This window comes from Sander vitreus, chromosome 20 (genome assembly GCF_031162955.1).
Source record: "Sander vitreus isolate 19-12246 chromosome 20, sanVit1, whole genome shotgun sequence".
NCBI lineage: Eukaryota > Metazoa > Chordata > Actinopteri > Perciformes > Percidae > Sander > Sander vitreus.
Window position 1 is genome coordinate 28,222,455 of NC_135874.1, and position 15,993 is coordinate 28,238,447.

Genomic DNA, 15,993 nt, shown 5'->3' on the forward strand with positions numbered 1-15,993 from the left:
AGTTCCCATCAGTCACTAAGACACACACATGGGAAAATAGGGTCCAGGTTGGAGTCAATCTTTTCATAATAACTGACAATTATTAGTTTCTGTAAACTCACCTGTAGTTCTTTCAGTTCCTGGGAGACGAGCTCGATGTCTCGGAGGACGCTGAGATTTTCAACTACATTACCCAGCAGTCCCCTCTGATCTTGGAGCTGCTGCAGTAGGTCCTTCCATCGATGGCTAATGTTCTCCTCTCTTACAAACACATAACACACACAAATAAATAAATATACATGCTCGGTAAACGCACATTAAACCAACATGACGTCGGGCTGTCAAAATAACACAGATTAATCCATTCTATATTGACTTTTGCCCCGGAGCCATTCTAGCCTCCATTCGACTGTAAAATGAAGGAGGGAGCTTCCTGGATCATTAATTGCAACATTTACTTATAAAACTATTCTTCCTGAATAGGGTTGGGTACCGAAATCCGGTGCTAATACGGCACAGTTGCCTTCACGACCTGCATCTACCAGACCGAATAGCAACGAGGATTTTGGCGCCTCATTTCGGTGCCACTGATACGTCTGCTCTTCTCTCGGATGCTCTGAAAACGGACGTTACAGGAAACAGAAACATCGCTGCATGTGACGCTAGTTAACACTATAGCCTACTAGACAGCAGCTAATGTTAGCCTACCGCTAGCTAGTTAACACTATAGCCTACTAGAGAATGTTAGCCTACCGCTAGCTAGTTAACACTATAGCCTACTAGATAATGTTAGCCTACCGCTAGCTAGTTAACACTATAGCCTACTAGACAGCAGCTAATGTTAGCCTACCGCTAGCTAGTTAACACTATAGCCTACTAGAGAATGTTAGCCTACCGCTAGCTAGTTAACACTATAGCCTACTAGACAGCAGCTAATGTTAGCCTACCGCTAGCTAGTAGCTGGATTAAACACGGTTAAAATGCTGACAGCTAACGCTAAACGGTGTAAAGTGTGACTGTGTTTTACTGTAGAAGATTCAACACCGGGATGTAACAATCTGCAGCTTCCGTGCATTCAAAGTTATTGTTAAATGCCCTTTTCCCATCTGGTTGTTGTTTTTCTCATTCAACATCAAATTTACTAGTGAAATAAGTTATTGTTATTCATTATTATTCAATCATTTAATGTTGACCATATGGCCTTAGCAATGAACAAGCCGTTCTTTAATGTTGCCGACTGTTGTTTAGGACCAACGGGAGCCGACTGATCAGTCCGACTGGCTTTTCTGCCGATGGTCAGCCGTTGGGTTGGTGTGTCAGAGCCTCAAGGAACAGCAACATGTCTCCGTTTGGGTGGCGTCATTTTCCTTATTCTGTGGCCAAACAGGTAAATTAGCTCTCCAAGCTAACGTTAGCTAAAGTGTTGACATATGACAGCATCAAACTGTCATTTTACATAAAAGAGGTGAGAGTATATCCAGCTGTTCCTCGTCCCTGTTTGCTCAGCACCGATAAATTGTATGTACGGGATGCAGGAGGTTTCTACTTGGAAGTTTTTGGAAACAGACATTGGGATTGGGTCTATAGTAAACAGGGAATAATATGTCATTGTGTACTGCATAGGTTATGTGGAAATGTTTAATTTGTGCAATATGTTAGTTGTGCTATACGTAGGTTTGGGCATTATGTCAGTGCATTGTGTCATTTTGTGCAATACGTACAGTTAATGTTCAATAAAAACTGCCACTGAAAGGAGTTAATGTGCTTAGTATATAGGTACCTGTCTAATGTATATGAGAGCTTATTTTGTGTTGCATGAGAGTGTTGAGAGATACTTATTTTCTGTATTTTGTGTTATCTTTGTAAAGCTGCAGAACGGACAAAGTCCAAAACTAATTTCCCTTTCGGGGACAATGAAGTATATCTTATCTTATCTAAGGAGAATGTCTTCCTCTGACCTGCGGATTATCTGCTCCTTGCTGTGGTAGTTTCCTCTCTCTATGGTCTTGGCCATGTCTCTCAGGGCGGCGAAGCGCGGCTCTCTGGCCAGCGCGTCGGTGGCCAGCGCCTCCAGACGCCGGCCGGCTGCCTGAGCCTCCTCCAGGGTGGAGAGACCGCGGATGTCCTGCCTCCGGATAAGACGCAGTGTGTCCTCCAGATACCCCTCCCTGAGTGCTGCCTGAGACACCAAAACAAACTCATGTCAGGCCAAAAAGAAAAAAATGTATGCTGAAAAGTGTGCTTTGTTTCTTTGCAACTGAAGCTCACTCACAGTCACAAATGTGGAAAGACACAAAGGATCTAAGAGAAAGAAAATCCTAATAGTGTAGAAGCAAATTATGTTAAAAGCAAATCACACACCAATATATTTAAGTGGCTATATGTCCACAGCCAAAGTTAAGACAATGTTGAGTATTACTTTGTCTCTTAAGTTGCCTTTTAAACACTCTGAATTTTCAATTGCATGTTGTATATAACCAGTATGTTCCTTACTACATTAAACATGGCTAAGGCTTGTTTTTAGTTCTACACATGCGGCATGTTTGGTGGGAACTCGTTGCTTCATAAACTGAATAATACCACTCTTAAGGCAACCAGATGGCCGACCGTCGGCAGTAAAGCCAGTGAGACTGATCAGTCTCCCTGAGTTGGTCCAAAAAGTTACTCAGAACACCGAAGAGACGAGACGTAATACGTCTCCATAACAGCAGGCGGCGCTCATCTGGATTGTCGCCCAAACATGAAAACCGGCAGCTGATTGGACGAACGCGTCACGTGGGTCTGGTTTCTACCAAATCAAAACAAAACAGGCCATAATGGTGGCTCCTTCGGACTACGATCTCATATTTTATGAAAATAGTTCATCGAAACGTGTTTCTGAAAACATTTGAAGAGAGAAACAGGCCGTGCAGCTGCTGAATCTTCATTTCAGATCGACAAAGGTCGATTTTGAGAGACTCTAGTCACGCTCATCCCGCTCGTTATTTCCAGGTTAGCGCGCCACCAAACACCACTGGCCGATTATACATGTCAAATCGACCCACATTAAAGCCAACAGCTCCTCCGACAGACGACGGCACGGAGCACACCGAACAGACTCGAGTCAGCGACCTCGCCAGACTGTCAGACGGCCGATTATCGGGTTGGTGTGTCAGGGCCTTTAGCTGCACTGATCTCAGCGTGACTTTGGTTAGTTTTTGAGACTTTATCGGTCTATCTTTCTGCTGAAAACTTCAAATGTGAAAAGGAAAAGAGTGGAGACTTTTCCACCTAGCATTTTGTATTTAATAATGTTTTTTTTTTTTGTAACAGTACTGTTTTGGGGGCAGATGTTGTTACCTTCCTCTCAAACTTCTGGGCGAGCTGCTCCAGGTTCTCCAGGCGGAGCAGCGCCTCCTGCAGGGCGCGCTCTCGCTCGTGTTCAGCTCTCTCCAGCAAAGCCCAACTCTTCTCTATGTCACTCAGGGTTTTACCTTCACACACACACACACACACACACACACACACACACACACACACACACACACACACACACACACACACACACACACACACAATGATGGAAAATATGGTGTTATAAAAGGCCACAGAACAACTAATTAGAAATCTAATTAGTCCATAAGCACAAAAAAACTGTGGTTTTCATTTAATGTGTGTGTGTGTGTGTGTGTGTGTGTGTGTGTGTGTGTGTGTGTGTGTGTGTGTGTGTGTGTGTGTGTGTGTGTGTGTGTGTGTGTGTTAATTACCCTCTGGAGGATTGTATGCCCACTGGTTGTTGGCTGCCAGCTGAGTCTTCAGACTGAACAGATGAGCTTCAATCGCCCCACGCTCCTAAAAACAGACGAGAGAGATAAAAGAATACAAACAAAATATAAAATATACATCCTACATCCAAAATAATGGACTAATTGATGTTGCTGTAGAATCCAGAGCAAGACTTCCCTCAGAGAAATGAAAGCATTTCTATTCCATGCTAATCTGTATCTCAACTTATCGTAAACTATATATTTTTTTGATTTTTAATCAGTTTTTTTAGCATGGTGTAATATTTAGTTTGTGCACAAACTTAGTTCCAGACCTTATTCACTTAACGGTCAAATTAAGCTGCAATTCTGTTCGATTATTAGGGCTGCAACTAACGATTAATTTCATTATTTTCTCCATAAAATGTCAGAAAATAGTGAAAAACTCCGGGATGTCTTTTAATGTATTGTTTTTTCAGTCTTAAACCCAAAGATATTCAGTTTAATATGATAGAAAACAGAAAAGAGAGGGAAATGTCCATATTTGAGGGGCTGAAAACAGTATTTTCTGTCATTTTTGCATGAAAAATGACTTCTAGTCGACTAATTGTTGCAGCTCTGATTAGGTACATGTAACATAATAATGTACAACATGCTTTTGGCAATACTAGAGATGATCATCTCCACAGTTTTAGCAGCTAAAAGAAAAGTTTTAATAATAAAGTACGGTGTGTGTGTGTGTGTGTGTGTGTGTGTGTGTGTGTGTGTGTGTGTGTGTGTGTGTGTGTGTAATTAAATCCGACTGAAGGCTCAGTTGTTGTTGACTCTTTATGACGTCATCTTACCTGATATTTGGGAGGTTTCTCCACAGTTCTGTAGGTCTTGAACGCCATCATCAGCTTCTGCATCTCCCTCACAGAGTTTGGAAATCGCCGGTCGTTCAGCTGCACCACCTTCAGTCAGACAGAAAATAATCAGAATCAACCCCCTGCAGTCCTCCAGAGTACCCCTAGGGGGACATGTGCCCCCTGCAGTCCTCCAGAGTACCCCTAGGGGGACACGTACCCCCTGCAGTCCTCCAGAGTACCCCTAGGGGGACACGTGCCCTCTGCAGTCCTCCAGAGTATCCCTAGGGGGACACGTACCCCCTGCAGTCCTCTAAAGTACCCCTAGGGGACACTTACCCCCGTTTCAGAAACACTGTCCTCTCCACACTTCCTCACATCCAAACGTCAACACTTCTGTTGGTTTTGTTACCTTGGCTTTGATCCAGTGAAGCAGATCTGAGACCAGCCGCTCGTACTGGACCTTCATGTCGTCCAGCTCCATCAGCATCCCGACTATCTGAGGACACGGAGAGGAAACATTCTCAATTATTCTGCCGTCTCGCTATCGAACCGAAGACGGATAACACAGAGACCCATAAGAAACCTTGTGGTGGGATCTGTTGGGATCTCCTCAGCTGCCTCTTCCTCCCACTGACCACTGAGACTTCCTCCCCCTGACATACTGATGCACCCTGCACATGCACACCTACAGCGTACTAAACACCTGGATCACACCTGGAACTAGGCAAGGTACCAAATATTTAGGTACCGACCAAACTGCCTCTAAAGCACACCTGTGAAACTCCAGCGGGGCAAATCCGGGGCATTGATCCGGCCCGCATATTAATTTACGGTCACTATATCTATATATATAGGGTCACACAAACTTATACAGGGCAAATACACCACCAAATAGACCATGACATGAGCAACGATAGCTTGCTAGCAAACTACCTGCTAGCTACCTATGCTACCTAGCTTTGACCCTCTCTACTAGCTGTCTAGCAGCCGGTGTTCTGGCGTGTTGTTTTCGCAACCACGCTCCCGAGGCAATATTTTGCTGGCCGAAATTTGCTTTGTGTTTCGCTGTGTGGAAACCTACCGTTAGGCTTTAGAGTTGCTGGCAGACAGTTTGAGAAACACTGTTTAGAGTTTTAAATGAAAAACATATTTCACCAAACCTACTGGCGGACCACTCTCTGAGGAATACTGTGTTATAGGACTGTGGTGCGATGTGTTTCAAACCTTAGCGAGTCTCTTCTGGATGGTCTGGCCCTGCTTCATCTTGGAGAAGTAGTGGTAGTACAGGGACACGTAGGTCATGATGGACTTCTCGTCCGGATGGGAGACCACCATGTCCTCCACCTCCAGCAGCTGCATGATCCCAAACTGACGCTCCGCCAGAAGGAAGGCGTGCTCCAGGTTACGCCGGGGGTCTTCCCCCTGGAGCCGGCGGTAGTCGAAAAGGTCGGGCCTGGGTCATGAGAAAAGAAAAGAGAGAGAGAGAGGGAGGGAAGGAGGGAGGGCGAGAGAGAGGGAGGGAGGGGGAGAGAGAGAGAGAGAGAGAGAGAGAGAGAGAGAGAGAAAGATGATGAGGCTTTCTACAGCAAGGTAGTTAAATACCAACCACTCCTAACCTGCAGTATGCTACTCGTTTTCATATTTGGTAGCCTAGGAAACACACAGGTTGGTAGTAAGAGGGCTGCAACAACTTGGGATGGCCAAAAAGAGGGCTGAATGGCTTGCAAAGTACTGTGCCATATCTGCTATTATTGGCAGCCGCCATATATTGCAGAGACGTTGCTACTTATACCCTTAAGAAGTGAGTATTGTGCTTGTTAAGTGATATTGTGAAGCCCTGCTGCATGCCACTGGTCCATGAGTTTGCATATATATTGTACTGCATCTGTATTATTTGTGTCCCTGTACCATTTTTTTTCATGTGGACATAAATAAATTGTTAAAATGTGTGTTACCTGTGTGTTACCTTTGTGTGCGTGTGTGTGTTAGTGTGTTTGTGTGTGTGTGTGTGTGTGTGTGTGTGTGTGTGTGTGTGTGTGTGTGTGTGTGTGTGTGTGTGTGTGTGTGTGTGTGTGTGTGTGTGCGTGTGTGTGTGTGTGTGTGTGTGTGTGTGTGTGTGTTAACTGTGTATCTGTGTGTTACCTGTGTGTGTGTGTGTGTGTGTATGTATGTGTGTTTGTGTGTTTGTGTGTGTGTGTGTGTGTGTGTGTGTGTGTGTGTGTGTGTTACCTGTGTGCATGGATGAGGGCGTTGAAGGCCAGTCCGCTCCTCCAGCTGGATGAGAAGTCTTGCACGTTGACGTTGTCGTAGCCTGCCGTTTTCCGCTGACACCAGATCAGCAGAGCCTCCTTCGCCGAGCGATGAGCAACGCTGCCACCACCCCCCGCCTGAGGAGAGAAGGGAGGAGAGGAGAGGAGAGGAGAAAGGGGAGAGGAGAGGAGAGGAGAGGAGAAAGGGGAGAGGAGAGGAGAGGAGAGGAGAGGAGAGAGGGGAGAGGAGAGGAAAAGACGATATGATATTGGATTTTTGTCAGTTAGCTAGGCTGAAGGTTGCAGGATCGATTCCCTACCTCGTCCAGGTTGATGGGTCCGATCTGGAACCTGAGGATGATGATCCACAGCAGACCCAGGATCAGCGTACGGTCCCCGTCCACCACATTCTCTGGACCAATCAGATCCACTCGAATCTGACAGGAAAGACAGTGATTGGTTCATGTAAGTTTATGGAGCTGAGACACACATACATACACATGCACACACACACACACACACACAAACACAAAGAGACACACACACAAAAACACACACACACACACACACACACACACACACAAACACACACACACACACACACAGACACACACACACACAGACACACACACACACACAAAAGCCATTTAACCTTTAGTGAATTTACTGTACATCTTTTTAGAACAAATTAAACATAATGTGGCCACATTTTCATCATTTTGGATTTACTGCAGCATTAAATGCAGTTACCACGAATATTCCTTAGTACAGTACGGAGGCCAGTCTGTGTTGCAAGAGTTAAAATTGGAATAACTGTCCAATCAATATCAATTTTCACGTGAGAGTCCCCTTCTTGAGGGCAGCAGATAACAGATGTAAAGCATGGGCATCACCACAAGATGGAGCCAAATGCAACACATTAAATAAAGATGTGACTCATGAAGTTGGTTGTATATCTACTCCGTAACACATTATTTCTCAGCTGGCTTTGAGTCTGTCGTGTGTTCATACTTAAGCCTTGTGTGTCCCTCATTTTCAAAGTTTTTTATACCAGAAATATGGGTTTCTTTCAACCAAATTGCCCAAAATAACATGGATGCATGCATGAACGTTGTATGGAACCTAGATACATTGTTTGCAGGTAAAATGAATTGATTACTTGTGTTTTATTTAATTTTATAGCATTTGAAAAAGTTTTTTTTTTTAATGGTTTCAAAACAGCATCCTGACCAAACTTTGACATGTACTAGGCATCGACCGATGACCGACACGGGCTGCCGATTTTCTTGAGCAGATATTTGCAGCCTGCTGCAAAGCATACTGCTTTTGCTCCCTCACTTTACATCATAAAAATATAAACCCTGCCACACTGGATTTGCTTTCGGGAATCTGCTCTGCCATATCTTTAAAAATAATAAACAAAAACGCAGATCAATGTCACTTCTGCAATCATCTTACATTCGTATCACCCAAATGATGTGTGCAATGTGCATCATATGGATGGGTGCACTGTATATGGTTAACTGTGCAAGGTTCAACATCTACAACACAGCCTTGATGAGGCATTGTTTGCTGACATATTATAAGACCGATATAATCAGCTCATCAGAAAATGTCCTTTGTCAACACATTTAAATCATTTAAGAAAACAATAAACCTGAAAAGTAGCCATTTAAATAAAGTGCTTGATTTGTAATTTAGGACTGCCATGGTTCTGGAAGTCTGCCAGGCTCCCTTGGTTTTAAGGACTATGAATGACAGACAGGTGAGTTCCCTTGGTTTTAAGGACTATGAATGACAGACAGGTGAGGTACCTTGGTTTTTAAGACTATGAATGACAGACAGGTGAGTTCCCTTGGTTTTAAGGACTATGAATGACAGACAGGTGAGGTACCTTGGTTGTAAGGACTATGAATGACAGACAGGTGAGGTACCTTGGTTTTAAGGACTATGAATGACAGACAGGTGAGGTACCTTGGTTTTAAGGACTATGAATGACAGACAGGTGAGGTACCTTGATTTTAAGGACTATGAATGACAGACAGGTGAGGTACCTTGGTTTTAAGACTATGAATGACAGACAGGTGAGGTACCTTGGTTTTAAGACTATGAATGACAGACAGGTGAGGTACCTTGGTTTTAAGGACTATGAATGACAGACAGGTGAGTTTCCTTGGTTGTAAGGACTATGAATGACAGACAGATGGGGTACCTTGATTTTAAGGACTATGAATGACAGACAGGTGAGTTCCCTTGGTTTTTAAGACTATGAATGACAGACAGGTGAAGTACCTTGGTTGTAAGGACTATGAATGACAGACAGGTGAGGTACCTTGGTTTTAAGACTATGAATGACAGACAGGTGAGGTACCTTGATTTTAAGGACTATGAATGACAGACAGGTGAGTTCCCTTGGTTTTAAGGACTATGAATGACAGACAGGTGAGGTACCTTGATTTTAAGGACTATGAATGACAGACAGGTGAAGTACCTTGGTTGTAAGAACTATGAATGACAGACAGGTGAAGTACCTTGGTTTTAAGACTATGAATGACAGACAGGTGAGGTACCTTGGTTTTAAGGACTATGAATGACAGACAGGTGAGGTACCTTGGTTTTAAGACTATGAATGACAGACAGGTGAGGTACCTTGGTTTTAAGACTATGAATGACAGACAGGTGAGGTACCTTGGTTTTAAGGACTATGAATGACAGACAGGTGAGGTACCTTGGTTTTAAGACTATGAATGACAGACAGGTGAGTTCCCTTGGTTTTAAGGACTATGAATGACTGACAGGTGAGGTACCTTGGTTGTAAGGACTATGAATGACAGACAGGTGAGGTACCTTGGTTTTAAGACTATGAATGACAGACAGGTGAGGTACCTTGGATGTAAGGACTATGAATGACAGACAGGTGAGGTACCTTGGTTTTAAGGACTATGAATGACAGACAGATGGGGTACCTTGATTTTAAGGACTATGAATGACAGACAGGTGAGTTTCCTTGGTTGTAAGGACTATGAATGACAGACAGGTGAGTTCCCTTGGTTTTAAGGACTATGAATGACAGACAGGTGAGGTACCTTGGTTGTAAGGACTATGAATGACAGACAGGTGAGGTACCTTGGTTTTAAGACTATGAATGACAGACAGGTGAGTTTCCTTGGTTGTAAGGACTATGAATGACAGACAGATGGGGTACCTTGATTTTAAGGACTATGAATGACAGACAGGTGAGGTACCTTGGTTGTAAGGACTATGAATGACAGACAGGTGGGGTACCTTGGTTGTAAGGACTATGAATGACAGACAGATGGGGTACCTTGGTTTTAAGGAAGCTGATGGCGTTGCTGTTGTTCTCCAGACAGTGGACTCTCAGTGTGCGGCGGCTGGGCGGAGGCAGAGTCTCTCTGGAGATGAGCTCCAGCAGACGAATGAGAGCGACTCCGGTCTTCAGCTCCGTGTAAACGTCAGTCAGCTCCACTTTCTCCTGCAGGACGTGAAGACCGTTAAAGACTAAACTCTGACATAGGTGCCTAATATATCTCCGTTTGATATGAAACTAAGCCATCTTTTCCCTCTGGATGTGAATGTTTTCCATAAGACAAAAACAAAATTCCAAAAGCAAAGATATTTGGTTTAATATCGTGCAATAAAAACATGAAATGTTCACATTTAGCCTATTTTCATAATCAGCTAATTTTGGGGCACATTTTAAGTTCAGGAAACCACAAGCAGTGCAGGATAAACTTCAACAAAGTATTTTACAGTAGAATGAGTACAGCTTCTGTACTTTTACTACATGAAGCTTCTGTACTTTTATTTAAAAAGCAACTTAGGTAACAGTATTTATAACCCTTAATTCACCCATTTACATGTGAAAATATGCTGCTATACACACTAGAAGTATGGTTTATTGAAATGGAGTCCGGTGCAGCGGTGGAAGAAGTATTCAGATCCTTTACTTCAGTAAAAGTACTTCTACCACACTGTAAAAATACTCTGTTGCAAGTCAGAGTCCTGCATTGAAAACTGCAAACCCCCCCAATACTGGGCTTTTTCAAAGTTTTTGTTCCTTTTCAATGTTTTTCACGTTTGTTTTTTAAAAGGAATTGAGGTTTTTGTCGCCTTTTTCAAGATTTTGTTGGCACTTTTTTTGTTAAGTACAGCAGGGGTCTTCAACCTTTTTTAGGCCAAGGACCCCTTAGCTAAAAGAGAGACGAAGTAGGGACCCCCTGCTACATATACCGTATACAATGAGGTTGCATTAAACTGAGCTGCATGGATGAAAATGAATGGCAGTGAATCATCAAGCTTAACTGCATGGATACCATAGTAAGCTTATTTTCAATGTGTAAATACATTTTCTTTTCAAGACCAGGCCAATTTATTTGCTTTCAAAATGTTATGTTCATGGTAATGTATATTTTCAGACATATATTCATTTTTTGGCGGCCCCCCTGCCCTAACTCTGAGGGCCCCTAGGGGTCACGGACCTCCTGTTGAATATCTCTGAAGTAAAAGATTAACATAGTTCCTTCACCTATATAATATTATTTACTGTAGTGTGACGATGAGACATGTTTACAGCTCTGTCGCTGACAGGAAGTTCAAAGTCAAAGAGCTAATTTCCCGTAAAATCAGCCCGAGAGTCAAGCTTCTTCGCCCTGAAGTGTGTTACATAAGGTCTGCGTCAGGACATCCTGGTTATCTGCGAGGTCACGTAACATCTTACAGCTCAAGTCAAGTGGACACATTCCTACCAATAAGAGGACTGTCGCTCCTAATTTTATACTCTCAAGTGTTTTAGGGTTACAGAAAGTCCAGCATGTCTTCCTACAAGACATGGTAGTTTAACCCTTGTGTTGTCTTCTCTTTTTTTATGTTTTGGTCGTCTTTTTCAAAACTTTTTGTTGCTTTTCCCCCACGATGTTTTCGTCACTTTTTCCGATGTTTTTGTCGATTATTTTCTGCACTTTTTGGCGTTTTTGTGGGTTTTTTCCCCAACGTTTTTGAAGTTTTTGCAGACATTTTTATCCATTTTTTTCAATGTTCCTTCATAAAAAGTTTTTTTTGAATGCTGAACAATTGAATAAAACATCCAAATTTAAAGAAAGTAGTGGGTTGATCATTTATGTTACTTGTGAAGAGCGTTGTGAGGGACAATCTGCGTTATTTTTCTGAAATTTTGGTTGAAAAAAAGGGTTGAAGGCTGGCGTGAAACCTTCAAAAAGCACATTTTTTAGTTACGTTTATGTTCAGCAAATAAAAAATCCCTTTTTCTGGGATTTGGGGTGTTATTTTGTGTCTCTGGTGCTTCCACACACCATCCATGCTGTTCTGAGTGAGATACGGTTTCTGAATGTGTCCTGCCTTCAGTCTCCGGGTCAGCTGGTCAACATCTGCACGGCTTTCTACGTCATCAGCCGAAACATTTGGTGTGTGCTAACCACTTTAGCTAATACCACATCAGCTAGCTGTTTCTCCAACTTCAGTAGTACAAGGCAGGATTAGCTGGGAGACTTCTTCTAAACGAGGGCACACTTCCTCCTTTGTGTGGAATACCTGCAGAACAGGGACATGGAAGTAGTTCTTTTGGAGATTAGGGTGAACTAGTGTGTGTTGTAGCAGTGTTTTGCCATTGAGAACGAGGTGGCTAACCGCTAGCAGCATTAGCTTCTAGCTAGTAGTGTGCGACTCTCAACAAAGATGTTACAGCAGTGAGAGGTCTCACTCTGTAGCTAAAACAGAGACCTGAACACAGGATGAAAAGAGGAGCTGCAGCAATGAGCAGTACAACTAAAATATGGTGTTTTCTGAAAATTAAACCATGTAAACCTATTCTGATATAACCTTAAAATACAATTATGAACCTGAAAATGAGCAGAATATGAGCACTTTAAACCCCTCAGTATTTCTCTAAATGACTTAGCATAGCTACCAAGCAAACTCTGTAGCCTACATGTTTCTTAAGATTTTAGAAGTCACAAAATATCAGTTTATTTATTTATTTATTTAACTTTTCATGTTCTGGTATGGGGCTACGTTTGTAATTCTGGTGGATTATTTCTTAGTTTTCTTTCCACTAATTTCTTTAATTTAGGTTTATGTTTGTTTGTTTTCATTAAAACGTGTCATTTAGTCCAAAACATATTCCCAACTGTCCTCACGGTATTACAAACCCCCCAGAAATATTACAGAGGACATGCATTTCTCTCTTCGTGCTGCCATCCTGCATAAATCCCAGAGGAATCCTGAGAATGAGGATCAGCAGCAGCCCTCAGTGCTGGCATCCAGTTATATCTCTTATCCAAAGAAAAACAAACATGAAATCCTTGGCAGAACTAACGTTACGTGAATTGACTGGAATCTGTCAAACCTGCCAGAGACGGAGGCGATTTACAAATCCTACTATGGCCACACCAAGACCCGCCCTTCAACCCCTACATCGGCTATCCTAACCTTAACCACACAAGGTCAATGCCTAACCCCAACCATAGTAGGATTCGTAATTTCGCGAGACGGACGCTTACAGTTGAAATAGTTAGGTAACGGTTGAAATAGTTTAATGTATAAATAGCTTGCTAATGGCTAAAATAGCTTAAAGTTGAAATAGCTTAAAGTAACGTAAATGGATTTAAACATTCAGCTTGACTTCAAGTAATAACGTTAGCTAGCAGCGTAGAAGGCTAATAGTTGAGGAATTTGAGGAAGACTTAGGTGTGCGTTTAGGCGTCCTTCCTCAAGAAAATGTGATGTTTTTCAATTTAAAAAAATGCAATTTCCCGATACATTTTGTGTCTCTTTGTAGGTTTTTGTGTCTCTTTGTAGTCGTGTTGTGTCTCTTGTAGGTCATTTGTGTTTCCTTTGGGGTTGTTTTGAGTCTCTGTGGTCATTTGGCGTCTTTTTGTAGTCGTGTTGTGTCTCTTTGTGGTAGTTTTGCCTCACTTTTCACATCGTTTCCAACCGTTATTATCAACATATCTGTGTCTAAAACGTTGGAAAAGCTTGAGCAGATAATACTATACTTGTAAACTGATGAAGGGGTTACGCAAGTTCATGTGACAGGGCTGTGGGGTACCTCAGACCAGAAAGGTTGTGATGCACTGCTTTATAAACATTAGTGTGGGAGCGCGTGGAGGCTGAGATTAGCTGCAGCTGCAGAGGGTGAACCCGATGATTAATGTGTGTTTGTATAGGAGCTGATGGACTGCAGTTAGAAGCTGATTATCAGGCAGGACTGTAACTCACAGCGATAACAGATAACACTGACATTATCACAAAACCTCTGTTTGTTTGGGTTCTCCTGACAGCTGAAAATATATTTTGTCAATTCCTCTTTTGAGGTGTACAGATAGTTTTGGGTTTCTTTGTGTTGTCTCTCCCGTCGACCACATAACCTTTTTGGTTTTTCTGGGTAAGAATTTTGGACGTCTGATCTGATCACATTCATACTGGAAGCTGCCCAGTACTACCACAGTCTGATCTGACCACATTCATACTGGAAGCTGCCCAGTACTACCACAGTCTGATCTGATCACATTCATACTGGAAGCTGCCCAGTACTACCACAGTCTGATCTGATCACATTCATACTGGAAGCTGCCCAGTACTACCACAGTCTGATCTGATCACATTCATACTGGAAGCTGCCCAGTACTACCACAGTCTGATCTGATCACATTCATACTGGAAGCTGCCCAGTACTACCACAGTCTGATCTGATCACATTCATACTGGAAGCTGCCCAGTACTACCACAGTCTGATCACATTCATACTGGAAGCTGCCCAGTACTACCACAGTCTGATCTGATCACATTCATACTGGAAGCTGCCCAGTACCACCACAGTCTGATCTGATCACATTCATACTGGAAGCTGCCCAGTACAACCACAGTCTGATCTGATCACATTCATACTGGAAGCTGCCCAGTACAACCACAGTCTGATCTGCTGGCCACTGAGGAGCTTCACTGGAGCTGTTGGAGGTTAAGGGCACCTCCGTGGTGGTAATGAGGGAGGTACAAGCGCTGCTCTTTTACTTTCTCCCACCCAGATTTTATCCTGTCGGTCTGGGGATTAAACCGACAACCTCCCGGTCACAAGCTCTCTTCTCTAACCTTTTGGCCACCACTGCCCACTTCTGACAATTTGGTTGAAAGAAACCCAGAGAACCAAAGAACTTCACAGCTCCCGCTGCCTCAAAAAGGCCAAAACCATCTTACACTTCGGTCACATACTGTTCAAACTACTGCCGTCAGGCAGGAGATACAGCTCCATGAAATCAAGAACAGACTACAAAACAGCTTTTATCCAACAGCCATAAGTGCATTGAATAAAGCTGCTAAAGTATATTTCCCCAACCCGTTCTCATTCCTAACTCGTAGAATCAGGACGTTTGGACAGTGGCTGTCAGCGTCTGATGCGACGAAAAAGGCGTCTTTCAGCGTGTTTGTGTAACGCACCGGGGAGAGCAGCAGTTAGAGAGGATTTAGAGAGGAGTATGTAAGGAGGTTGGTTGGGGGGGTAGATGGGTCAAACACAGGACTTTAACCCAGGCTCTCCCGCGTCCCGCTTGTCACGCTTGATATAGTCGCTTTTTTCTTTCCTCCCGCGTGTCACAGAACCGTACGCCCACCCACGACCCTTTCCTTAACATCACTGCGTCAAAAGGGACGGCAATAGTCCCGACCAAGCACGTTTACTTATAGCGCTAAAGGGACGTCAATAGTCCCGACCACGTTTACTTATAGCGCTAAAGGGACGTCAATAGTCCCGACCAAGCGCGTTTACTTACAGCTCTAAAGGGACGGCAATAGTCCCGACCAAGCGCGTTTACTTATAGCGCTAAAGGGACGGCAATAGTCCCGACCAAGCGCGTTTACTTATAGCGCTAAAGGGACGTCAATAGTCCCGACCACGTTTACTTATAGCGCTAAAGGGACAGCAATAGTCCCGACCAAGCGCGTTTACTTATAGCTCTAAAGGGACGGCAATAGTCCCGACCAAGCGCGTTTACTTATAGCTCTAAAGGGACGTCAATAGTCCCGACCAAGCGCGTTTACTTATAGCTCTAAAGGGACGTCAATAGTCCCGACCAAGCACGTTTACTTATAGCTCTAAAGGGACGGCAATAGTCCCGACCAAGCGCGTTTACTTATAGCTCTAAA

General features: G+C 43.4%; 1 protein-coding gene across 1 annotated transcript in view; it reads right to left on the bottom strand.

The window, feature by feature from the left end:
* sptbn5 (spectrin, beta, non-erythrocytic 5) overlaps positions 1-15,993 on the bottom strand; it is a 127,115-nt gene that overhangs the window by 110,408 nt on the left and 714 nt on the right. Inside the window, exons 2-11 of the mRNA XM_078278176.1 lie at positions 10,145-10,312; positions 7,140-7,256; positions 6,800-6,957; positions 5,795-6,023; positions 4,980-5,066; positions 4,568-4,675; positions 3,726-3,810; positions 3,319-3,452; positions 1,938-2,158; positions 102-240 (exon numbers count right to left, since the gene is read on the bottom strand). Coding sequence (XP_078134302.1) covers positions 102-240; positions 1,938-2,158; positions 3,319-3,452; positions 3,726-3,810; positions 4,568-4,675; positions 4,980-5,066; positions 5,795-6,023; positions 6,800-6,957; positions 7,140-7,256; positions 10,145-10,312 — 1,446 coding nt within the window. The remainder of the gene's footprint in view (positions 1-101; positions 241-1,937; positions 2,159-3,318; positions 3,453-3,725; positions 3,811-4,567; positions 4,676-4,979; positions 5,067-5,794; positions 6,024-6,799; positions 6,958-7,139; positions 7,257-10,144; positions 10,313-15,993) is intronic.